Below are 12,541 nucleotides of genomic sequence, written 5' to 3' on the forward strand. Positions count from 1 at the left end.
GGTTGATTGTATGTTAAATGAAGAAGTACTTCCTTATATTTGTTTTAAACCTGCTGCCTATTAATTTTATTGGGTGAGTCCTGGTTCTTGTGTTATGCAGAGGGGTAAAAACACTTCCTTATTCACTTTCTCCCCACCAGTCATCATTTCACAGACCTCTGTCATCTCTCCTCTAAGATGAACAGTCCCAGTCTTTTTAATCTCTCTTCATATGGAAGCTGTTCCATACCCTTAACCATTTTTGTTGTCCTTCTCTGTATGTTTTCCAATATATCTTTCTTGGGATGGGGTGACCAGAACTATATGCAGTATTGAAGGTGTAAGTATACCATGAATTTATATAATAGCACTATATTTTCTGTCTTATCTATCCCTTTCCTAATGGATCCTAACTTTGTTAGCTTTTTTTGACTGCCACTGCACCTTGAACAGATATTTTCAGAAACCTATTCACAATGACTCCAAGATCTCTTTCTTGAGTGGTAACAGCTAATTTAAACTCCATTATTTTGTGTGTATAATTGGGATTGTGTTTTCCAGTGTGCATTACTTTGCATTTATCAATGTTCAATTTCATCGGCCCTTTTGTTACCTAATTTAGGGAGATCCCCATCTTTGCAGTCTGCTTTGGACTTAACTATTTTGAGTAATTATGTATTGTCTACAAACTTTGCCACCTCACTGTTTCACCCCTTTTCCAGATCATCTATGAATATGTTGATCAGCACAGATCCCCGTACAGATCCTTGGGAGGACTCCTCTATTTACCTCTCTCCACTGTGAAAACTGACCATTTATTCTTCCCTTTGTTCCCTATTTTTTAAACCAGTTACTGATCCAGGACAGGCCCTTCCCTCTTATCCCATGACTGCTTAGTTTGCTTAACAGCCTTTGGTGTGGGACCTTGTCAAAAGCTTTCTGAAAGTCCAAGTACTCTAAATCAACTGGATCATCCTTGTCTATGTGCTTGTAGACATCCTTAAAGAATTCTAATAGATTAGTGAGGCATGATTTCCCTTTACAAATGCTATGTTGACTATTCCCACGCATATTGTATTCATCTGTGTCTAATAGTTCTGTTCTTTACTATAGTTTCAAACACCCGCTGAAGACTTACCACAGTTTGGAGGTCTAAGAACTTTAGAAAATGCTTTTGTTTACTTCCAGGCAAAAGGCAACACACTGAAATTATTTAAGGAAAATAAAATACAATGCTACTACATACACTCCTTAAACTCTCTAAAACATTGGGAAATAACTGAGTTCAGAAGACCAACCATGCCCTCAACAGCCAAGGTCAATAAGACACAGCAATAGGTCACTCCTACACTAAAGTGGCAGACTGTGGGAAGCAGCAGTACTGCTCAAAATGGGTATAAGATTAGAGGGAGATTTTGCCCTGTGTGAGGGATGGAAGGTTTATCTAGTGAGGTGTATCGCTTCAAAGGCTAGGTTCTTCTGTGATCCTAATCCACCAGTACATAAGGCAACTCAAACTTTTATTGTGGTTGCTGCCTGAGGAGGGCCGAGAGAGAAGAGCCAACCCAATGAGGAAGTACAATTATTCATAGTATAGATGGCATCATGGCAGAGTTGAATAACCCCAAAGAAGTTGTGTCCATCTTTGAACATTTAATTGAATTCTGTTTTACTTTCTTCTCCTTCCAACAGCTCCAAGGACAACCTTGGTAGCTGGCACTGGAATCAGACTTATCTAAAGAATTCCAGTGTCCATCTTACACACAGATTCATAAGGATCAATACCTCTGGACTTCTTCCTGAAGCACCATCCTGTACACAAGGGAATTCTACCCCTGCTCCGAGACAATGGTGGAGTCACTGTAACTTCATTGCCCACTTTATAACCTCTTCAAAGAAAAGAAATCCACCACAAGAGTTTTCACAATATATTTCATTAAGAGTAAATTTCTAAGAGAACAATTGGTTAGTGCATCCTGCAGTGAACCCTCTGGAGGACCCCCCATGTAAATATCCCAGGAGAAGAGCTACATTTCCATGCATCTTTCAGATTTCATAGTTCTTCACCTCTGGGGGCTCTTTGCTTGGATCGCCCCCTCGCTCCAGGTACAGGTTATTGTAAGGATACTGCTTCGGTCCCTGCAGAGGAACATAGCTGTGAAGCAGCAAACTCAGCACATTCAAACAGGCAACTTAGAAAACCTGCGGGCAAATACTTCATGCTCACAGAGTGTTTCGTCTCTTTGATGCATCATGCAACCCTCACAGCACCACTCTGAAGCAAACGTTCTCTCACTATTACAGATGGGGACAGTGGGGCACTGAGACACTAAGGCCAACAGCCTGAAAGGTATTTTAGCATCTAATTCCTATTGACTTCTACAGGAGTTATGTGCCTAAGTACCTCTGAGGACTTGGGCCTAAGTGACTTGTCCAAAGCCACACCGCTGGTGCAGCGGGGCCTTCGTATCCCCAAGATATTCAACCTCAATAGGACACTGCTCTGGGCATCTGGCAGTGGCATGCAGCAACGGTTCTTAGGAGACCTCTTCCCCCTGCCCCACCTCATTACTCACCACAGGCATGTAGGATGGGTACATTTCTCCAAGCCAGAACATAATCAGTATGAAACCAATAAAGAGGAAGACCTGATTGCGCATGGTGTGCCAGGGTACAACAGTGGGGGACGTGTCAACACGGGTCCGGAGAAACATGTCCAAGTGCCAGTGCATCTAAACAATACAAGGAGAGGCTCGGTTATATTATTCCAATAGTACTCTACACCTCTCTGGCTCTTCATCCAAGAAACATAATGCAGTTTACAGACATTAGAAATCACAATGCTACCAGAAGGAAAATTTTACCCTAATTTTACAGATGGGGATACAGTCAGAGAAACTAAGTGACTTGTCCAAGGTCAGGGTGAGTTGATGGTGGTCAAGGACAGAACTTAGGAGCCCTGAGTTCCAGCTTTCTGCTCAAACAATTAGACGATATTACTTCATTTTTCAAAAAAATATCGTGAACCCACATTTATCCACCCACAACCACTTCAACTGTGGCTCAGAACCTCTTTTGTTCTCATGGTACTTCACAAAAAGGCACAGCAGGAATTGGTACAATAGTTTGTGGGGAGTTCCTGGCATTTGAGGACCCCACAGATGTATATTGCTGAGTGGAGTTAGAGCAGCAAAAAAATCACAAGTGATTTCCTGCTACTTTAGAACAGGTTCCTTATCTACATACTTGTCTATAATGCACCAGGCACCATTATTTAGCTCTAACAGATTAAGGATGGGATGGGAGTTATCCTATGACCTCCACAGGCTGAATACAATTGCTTGAACAGATGCACATTTAAGCTTCTCATTCAAGAGGGACTTTCACCCTAGAAGCTAAAAGTCAAGCATTTTAAACATGAGCAGCTAAGCAGAACACAACCAGAATGCAGACAACTCAATGTTTCTGATCACATACTGTCTTCACTTTCCTAGTTCATTACTTCAGATGGTGGCTGATGGTGGGCCTGACTGCATAGCTGTCTGATCTAACACCAGGGGAGCCAGACTCTCACCATTACAAACAAAACCATCTCTTACAAGTAAGAGGGCAGTTTTTACTATTTCCAACACTTCTCACTGAAAGCACTTGTGCTCCACTGTGACCAAGAGACAGTATGTGCAATGGGAAATTACCACAACCCCAAATATCAATACAAAGCCTTCTCAGCATTAGAGAGAGCCAAAGCACATAGGTATCTCAAATTACTGCAACACTTCTCATGCACCATTGCTTTTAAAAGCTCAATAGCCAAGCTGACAATTCCCAAGCCTTTCTATACTGCACCTATGATCCTCACTACATGACAGGATGTACTGAGAGAGATTAGATAACTACTCAACGTAAATTCAAGTCGCAGCATTGCTACAGGGCAAAAACATTGCCTTGAGTTACTTTTAGTCATCCCTCCATTATAATCAATTTTTTCAACCAAGCACTTTGGAATCCCCAGTACACACACAAAAGCTTGTTTTCCCTCTAGTTCTATTGCTTAGGGACAGCTCGTGTCATCAACCAAGTGAAATAATTATGGTTCAGTTTCAACCACCTACAGAAACCTCACATTCCCTTACCAGCAAGAGTTACTAATCATTGGGAGTTGGCTCTTCTTAAGTCTCCTTTTCTAGTGTCAGAAAGGAAGTTTCTAGGGAAAAGGCCACCCAGCACCTAATCCATTGAAAAGCAACCCCAGAACCAGTGACAGAAGTGGTAGGACCCACTGGGCTGAAAGGGCATGAACTTCTGTGATCTAGCAGAAAGGATGGTTTAGTGATGCAGACATCAGATCTGAAGCAGTTAAGACTCTTTGATACATGTTCAAATCCCAGTATGGTTGACTCAGCCCTTCACCTTACTATGGAAGATACTAAGATACAGAGGCCCTGTCTCATCTGCATGGACACTGAAAATCCTTTGACCTTTGTTGGGATTGATGGGGGAGGGGAAGAGGGAGAGCAGAATAGGGATTTACCCTGACTTTCTTAGCCTAAGATTTCCTTTCCAAACATTGGTGTGAGATGGTAAAGTATTACATAAATATTATTCTAGTTGAACATTAATGCTCAGTAGAAACAGCACTAATTTAGCAAGTTAGAGGCAAAAAGATCCACCATCCCTACCGGCTCTCCCCAGTTTTGTCTCAGACTGGGGTAGTCCCACTGATACCAGGGGTCTCTCTCATGTTGAGATCTGTCAGGAAGTTTGGGATAATCACCATACCTGTTGGAAATATACAAATAAAATACAAATAAAAAAGAAATTATTTATATCCATTGTATGGTACAGCTCATTAGGAAAATCTATTAAAATGGAATAGCAGAGCAAGAAAATTATTAGCTATAGTAGCTCTTGAACCTACAGTATTTTGTAAATACATTTTAAAAACACATTAACTAACGTGGCATTGCTTGCCTTCATACTGATGACTTTGCTTACTAAGAAGAAGTGGGCTGTAGCCCACGAAAGCTGATGCTCAAATAAATTTGTTAGTCTCTAAGGTGCCACAAGTACTCCTGTTCTTTTTGCGGATACAGACTAACAAGGCTGCTACTCTGAAACCTTGCTTATATGGTGTATCCTCTTCCCCTGGTTTATTTATTTTGTCTTTATACAAATTGCAAGTGCTACTGGAATATGCACAGCTTCTCCTCCTCTCTCCTTGTGACTATCTCAAGCCATCCCTCCCCACATTTAAAGCATTTAATTTGAAAGGCATTTTGCAGCTGGATCACCATTAACACCATATTCCAGGTATGTGTGTCCCCATTGTCATAGAAACTGACCACCTCACAAATATTAATTTAGCCACACAAGACCCCTGTGAAGAAGGGACATATTATCCCCATTTCACAGACAGGGAACTAAGGCATGGAGAATGACTTGCTCAAGGTCATACAGTCGATCTTGCTCAAGGTCATACAGTCTGTGGCAAAGCCTGGAATTGAACCCAGATCTTCTGCGTCCCAGTCCAGTGCCTATACAACCATCCCAACATTACTTTCTCCACCCTCCATAATGCGTTGCTCCAGTGACTTGTTTTTATTTAAACCTTTTAGAGAACACTGCCTTTTTGGAGTGTTGAGGGTTACATTAAGTGTTTTAATATTGCAGCAGGGTACCTCAAGTATTTCAGTTGTAAGTAGAACAGGAGTACTTGTGGCACCTTAGAGACTAACAAGGTACTCCTTTTCTTCTTTTTGAGGATACAGACTAACACGGCTGTTACTCTGAAATCAGTTGTGTTTTATATACTATTAAATAGATCTTCCCTGAAGCCTGGTACCAGCTGATACCTGATCTTGCCTTTCTTCAAGGAGCTAATGATCTCAGTGCTTTAATGTAGCTCACCCCATGCCATCATCCGGATATGGCTCATAGTCCTCCACCCTCATGTTGTATTTCTTAGCAGCAGCTGCCCTTTCCTCTGGGGTCTTGGGGTGAGGTCCAGGCATTAAGTGCTTGGGCAAGTCCGAAGCTGAAGGCAGAAAACACAAGTCAGAGCTCTTTGGGAGTCTCATCACAACAAGGTAAGTTCATGGAGGATAGGTCCATCAATGGCTATTAGCCAGGATTGGCAGGGATGGTGTCCCTAGCCTGTTTGCCAGAAGTTGGGAATGGGTGACAGGGAATGGATCACTTGGTGATTACCTGTTCTGTTCATTCCCTCTGGGGCACCTGGCATTGGCCACTGTTGGTAGACAGGATACTGGGCTAGATGGACCTTTGGTCTGACCCAGTGTGGCCGTTCTTATGTTCAGGGCAGAGGCACAGTCAGTAGCAGCCGATGATGGTTGCACCCCAATACATAGTAGACAGTGAAAGGAGGGACTGCTTCACAGGATCCCCCCACCCCGAGGTTAGGGGGGAAATTACTTGCATCGGGGGCATCAGACACAAGAATCCAGGTCGGCGGGTGGGGAGGCGCGAGGGAAGGCAGCTCTTCCTCACCTGATTATGCAATCACTGAATCACCGACAACGATCCAGGGATACACAGGAGACTTCCCCCATTAAAGGACGCGCAGCCCCCTCCCCCAGGGGCACCCAAGAGCCCCAAGCCACCCTCGCTCCACTGAGCCCGGCGCCGCAGACTCCCAAGGACACGGTCCCCCTCAGGCCTGCCCCGCCCCGGGGCTGCGCTGCCCCGTCACCCGCGGCACAGGACGCCGCACGCTCGCTGACCTGCTCGGGCCCCCAGCGGGGCTGTCCGCCCCCCCGCCGCGCGTAGCAGGGTCGCCGCCCGCAGCCAGCGGGCACCGCGCACACCCAACATCGCCATCAGCTCCCCTCCGCCCACACTGCGCAGGCGCTAAAAGGACGGCGGCCAGGCAGGGTCAATAGAGCGGAGGGGCGGACTTGGAGTTACGAGACAGGACGAGCCGGAGGGGAGGGGCTGGAGCGAAGTCGGGGGCGGGGAGAGTAGAGGGGTTTGGGAAGTGGGGCTTAGGGGGGCGAGAGGCATTTGGAGAGGTGGGAGGGTTAGAGGGATTGACAAGGGTTGGGGAGGTAGGGGGATCAGGGAGGTTAGGGGTTTGGGGAGGTGGGGGTTGAGGGGTTTGGAGAGGTGGGGTTGGGGAGGTGGGGGGCTCAGGGAGGTTAGAGGGGTTTGGGGAAGTGGGGGATAAGAGGCAGGTGACGGGTTTGGAGAGGTGGAGGAGTTAGATGGGTTTGGGAAGATGGGGGGCTCAGAGAGGTTTGGGGAGGGAAGTTGGAGGGGTTTGGAGAGGTGGGGGGTTAGCAGCGTTAGGATGGTGGAGTTTGGGGGACAGGATGGGTTAGGCATGTGGGAGGTCAGGGGCCCAATGGAAGGGATGGGTTAGGTTAGAGAGGTGATGGGGTGGGGCAGGAAACTCAGGTGATCTGAGGCGAGATGGGGATTTAGGTGAGGGGTTAAAGAGGTGGGGGCCTCAGAGAGGGGATTAAAGCGGCCTGGGTGAACTGATGGCTCTTGGGGTGCTGGCTGCACTGCAGCCCTTTCCTGCCCTGGGCTGTTCCTGGTTGGCAGGCATCTTGCAGCTCTGTCCCCCTAGCCTGGTAGTGATGCCTCTCCCTCTCCTTTTGCCCTTCTCCAGGGGCTGGAGCACTTCATTGTCCAGTTGCTCTCCCAAACGGCACTCTACAAACCTAATCCTGTGTGGTATAGGGGACGGGCTATTTTATTGGCAGCTCTACAGAGCCAGAGAGAGAATCATACCAATGAAAGGTATCTGTTTCCAGGCAGGTCATATGGAAAACTAGACCAGCCCTAACCAGTGTGGTTACCTGGATTATTGCCAGTTTTGGGATAGCTCTTCCACGATGCAAACTGCAAAAACCTTCCCTGCTTTCCTGGTACAGCTTTGTCCTGCAGCATTATAGGAGCGGCCATGCTTTCTTACCTCTCTTCTGTGTTCTCATTCCCTGTCTCACATCTATGTTGCAGTATTATAAGATGCTTTCACATTCCTCTAGTTGCACCAGCTCCCCACCATAGCATTACAGGAGCTTTCCTGTTTTCCCATTTCCCCTTTGCCATGCTCTCCAGCTCATACTTATCCAGCTACTTTACAGGACTTCCCCTGCTTTCTCTTTCTTCCATCCCCTTGGCTCAGAGCTGCAACCTGTCATTACAAGAGTTCACCCACGATTATCTTGTTAGGGAAGGGAAGCCAAGTACCTAGACAAAAACATAGTAATGTTATCAGTCTGATTTGGTAGCACTCCACACTTGGTTTGCCCAGAGGTGACTATGTCAGGTACAATGCAGCCATGGATTGGGCCTGTGGTACTGATAAGAGTTTAGCCTTCAATCCACAATTAATTGTGTATTGGTCAGCACCCACTGAGTCTGCTCACATGCTGCTGCTGGTTAGACCAGGCTTCTGGTTCAGTGGAATGGTTCACATGTGTAAGTCTTTGTGGGATCAGAGCCTTAGTCTGAAATGGGTTTGGGCAACACTGTCTTTTTGTTTTGATTTGTTTATGAGCTTCTCCCAAAAGTTCATAGTTGTCTGTATCAGTGTTATCAGTTTATGCCAAAATTGCTTTCCTTTAATAGTGAATCTCACAAATAGATAGAAATGCCTTAGACCCTAGTCTATGCTACAAAGTTTTGCTGGAATATCTCATATCGATTTGGTGAGTGAAATAAGCTGCCTCAGCAAGAGCCCTTTTATGCCTGTATAAGTGCACATACACTAGGGCTTTTGCTGCATAGAAATATTACACAAAAATCACACATCTAACTGACATTGCAATGCTGGCAAAGTGACTAGTATAAACCTGGCCTTAGATTCTCATTTGACAAGTATAGCAAAGGGAAAGAAATTAGGTGTCAACCCTTTTGTTTCTCAGGGGAAACCTGCCCATTCTGTCACTCAAGGACGCAACATACACACTCTTGCAACTTGAGAGAATTTCATTTTCAGCTTGTGCCTACCCATCAAAAACCTACTCTCAAGAAGCAAAATCTCACATCTAAAAATATTATTTAATCAACTATTGTTATTATAATATTGACTTAAAAGCTAATACATGAAAAGGGCATGGATGTGATATTTCTCTCTGGATGTCATCATCTGAAATGTGTTAATGAGAATTTATTACAGATATTATCTTTCGAATAGAGGGCAGCATCTTATGAAAAAATAGGATCAATACTAAATAAGATCAATTCTGCAGTTGGCTCCCATTATGCAAATTGCCTTTTCTGTATCAGTATCAATATTATTAAAGTTAATACAGGAATGTAATTGTCTTATCTTGGTAGAGCCAGGAAAATATGAACAGTTGAAACAGTATGTTAATTTACTGATGTTATTTTTCAAATGTAGGCCATATATTATTGTAGATAAGATCGATATTAACATTAACGGATTCTACAGTTTACTTCATTATGTAAACTCGGTGGTAGTTGAACTCATTTTCCTTCAGTTATTCACATCAGCCATAATGGGTAAATGTCTCTATAACGATCTACATTATAAACCTTTGCAGATCAAAACTTATCACAGATAATTTGTCATTAAACTCATTTGTTCTAATAACAACATTAATTATAAACCTACTAATTTAAGGAAGACAGTGATAAACTGCGTAGATGTATCTGAAATACAGTGCAAGTGTGTGGATGGGGGTGGGGAGGTTGGAATTTGAACCTATGTACATTTTTTTCAAAATGTCTTGTCTTGTTTAGATGTTGGTAGCTGAGCCCTGCCAAGTCCTTTGTAGTTAACAAACAAACATGCAGTGAAGTTACTAAGCCCTGGTCTACACTACAGGGTTAGGTCGAATTTAGCCACGTTAGGTTGATTTTATAATGAATGTGTCTACACAAGCAACCCCGTTCCGTCGACCTAAAGGGCTCTTAAAATCGATTTCTGTACTCCTCCCTGGCTAGGGAGTAGTGCTAAAATCGACCTTGCTGGGTCGATTTTGGGGTAGTGTGGATGCAAGTCAACATTATTGGCCTCCGGGAGCTATCCCAGAGTGCTCCAATGTGACTGCTCTGGACAGCACTTTCAACTCCGATGCACTAGCCAGGTACACAGGAAAAGCCCTGGGAACTTTTGAATTTCATTTCCTGTTTGGTCAGCGTGGGGAGCTCAGCAGCACAGGTGACCATGCAGTCCCCAGAATTGCAAATGAGCTCCAGCATGGAGTGAACGGAAGACACTGGATCTAATTGCTGTATGGGGAGAAGAATCTGTGCAGGCAGAATTCTGATCAAAAAGAAGAAATGCTAATATATATGCCAGAATCGCACAGGACATGATGGACAGAGGCTACAACAGGGACACACAGGAGAGCCATGTGAAAGTCAAGGAGCTCAGGCAAACCTATCAAAAGACAAAGGAGGCAAACGGTCGCTCTGGGTCAGAGCCCCATACATGCCACTTCAGTGATCAGCTGCATGGCATTCTAGGGGGGGACCCTACCACTACCTCACCACTGTCTGTGGACACCTGCAAGGGGTGAGTCTCATGCAACACAGAGGAGGATTTTATGGATGAGGAAGAGGAGGAGGAGAATGCACAGCAGGCAAGTGGTGAATCCCTTCTCCCCTGCAGCCAGGACCTTTTCATCACCCTGGACCCAATATCCTCCCAAGGCGGGATCCTCGACCCTGAAGGCAGAGAAGGCCCCTCTGGTGAGTGCACATTTGTAGCTACAGTACAGGGTTTAAATAGTGTTTACTGTTTGATTTGCCCTGAAGACTTGGGATGCATTCATGGCCAGTACAGCTACTGGAAAAGTCTGTTAACGTGTCTGGGGATGGAGCGGGAATCCTCCAGGGACATCTCCATGAAGCTCTCCTGGAGGTACTCTGAAAACCTTTGCAGAAGGTTTCTTGGGAGGGCTGCCTTGTTTCGTCCTCCACGGTAGGACACTTTACCACGCCAAGCCAGTAACAAGCAGTCTGGAATCATTGCAGCACAAAGCATGGCAGCTTTGTCCTGGGTTTTGGTCGCATTCAAACAACATTCAGTCTATATCTTTCTGTGTTAGCCTCAGGAGAGTGATATCATTCATGGTCACCTGGTTGAAATAGGAGAATTTTTGTAAGGGAACAGTAAAAGGACCCCGTTCATGCTGGGCTGTTTGCACTTGGCTAAAAGGGATCATCCCTGAGAATAGCCATGCAGCAGTGGGGGGGTAACCATGCGGAGGGGCGGGAGGAGGATGTGTGCTGCACATCCACCCGAAAACCACAGCCCCTCCTTTTAAATGGCAAACCCAACCGTCATTGCTTACTATGGGAAAGAAGGGCACTGCAGTTTGAAAACATTCCCACATGTTATCAAGGCATTAGAAGCCAAACCCGCTTACCATGGTTGCTTGGAAACGAATTCTGTTGCCCAGCTGTGTGTGATGTGTCACCATACCAGCTGGCACTCAATATAAAAGGCAAAATGCGACCTTGTACCTAAAGCACATGTGCTGTCTGCTGTGAATTGCTTGATTCACTGTGAAAGAGTCTCCTTTTTGTTTTCAGAAATGGATCATCTTAAATTTTACTCTCCCTTTTTATCCCCCCGCAGGTGCAAATGTTTCTATGCTCCCCCTATCATCTCTGTCCCTGAGGTTATCGCCAATTAGAAGGTGAAAAAACGCACTCACGATGACATGTTTTCCGAGCTCATGCAGTCCTCCTGCACTGATAGGGCACAGTTGAATGCATGGAGGCATTCAGTGGCAGAGTCCAGGAAAGCATTAAGTGACCTCAATGAGATGAGGCAGGATGCAATGTTGAGGCTAATGGGGGAGCAAACCGACATGCTCAGGCGTCTGGTGGAGCTGCAGGAAAGCCAACAAGAGCACAGACCACTGCTACATCCACTATACAACCGCCTGCCCTCCTCTCCAAGTATTTAGGCTCCTAGCTTCCATTTATCTCAATGGAGGTTAGGAGTCTAAATATCTTTGGATTCTGGACCTAAGTTATTTAGTACAGTTGTTAACTTAGGGCCCAATCCTGCACCACTGAAATCAGCTGAAGTTTTGCCATTGACTTCAGTGTGAGCTAGATCAAACCCTATGTCCCAGTCCTAAAAACGCTATGGCCCAGATCCTCAGAGATAGATGCCTTACTCCCACTGAAATCCTTGGGAGCTAGGCACCTAAATACCTTAAAGGATACTTTACTTTAAATATACATGAGTAGTTGCAGTGATTTAAGAGGGACTATGACAGACTGACAATATCCTGCATAAACCTTACGGAATTAAGATAAATTCTATTGAATGAAGTTAAACCTCATTGAATTAGGTTTAATACCTTTGGGGTCCATTGTATTAAAATTGCAATTGTGTATGAATAACTCCTCTAGGAGGAGGGGGATGCTAATGTAATTCTCCAGTTATCCTCTTTTGAAACGGGAGAGGTTTGCATAAACTAGTTCAAACTGGATTCTCCAGTGGCCAACACACAAATAAATAATTTTTAGATAAGTGGCCTGGTTTTAAATGGGCTCAGGGCCTTCTTCCAGGTCCAGCAAATGGACAGGAACCCTGGGCCACAAAGGG

General features: G+C 45.0%; 2 protein-coding genes across 2 annotated transcripts in view; both read right to left on the reverse strand.

Annotated features, from left to right (window-relative positions):
• SEC31B (SEC31 homolog B, COPII coat complex component) overlaps positions 1–1,791 on the reverse strand; it is a 47,898-nt gene extending 46,107 nt beyond the window's left edge. The window contains exon 1 of the mRNA XM_054033957.1: positions 1,118–1,791. The gene's annotated coding sequence lies outside the window, so the exon portion shown is untranslated. The remainder of the gene's footprint in view (positions 1–1,117) is intronic.
• Positions 1,792–1,892: 101 nt separating this feature from the next.
• NDUFB8 (NADH:ubiquinone oxidoreductase subunit B8) lies at positions 1,893–6,846 on the reverse strand. Its single transcript, XM_054033959.1, has 5 exons — positions 6,720–6,846; positions 5,887–6,013; positions 4,659–4,758; positions 2,556–2,711; positions 1,893–2,118 (listed from the first exon to the last, which is right to left on the reverse strand). Exons 1-5 carry the CDS (start codon positions 6,814–6,816, stop codon positions 2,026–2,028), a joined length of 573 nt encoding a protein of 190 aa, XP_053889934.1. The 5' UTR covers positions 6,817–6,846; the 3' UTR covers positions 1,893–2,025.
• Positions 6,847–12,541: the final 5,695 nt, after the last annotated feature.

Source organism: Malaclemys terrapin, chromosome 7 (genome assembly GCF_027887155.1).
Source record: "Malaclemys terrapin pileata isolate rMalTer1 chromosome 7, rMalTer1.hap1, whole genome shotgun sequence".
In the NCBI taxonomy this organism is placed as follows: domain Eukaryota; kingdom Metazoa; phylum Chordata; order Testudines; family Emydidae; genus Malaclemys; species Malaclemys terrapin.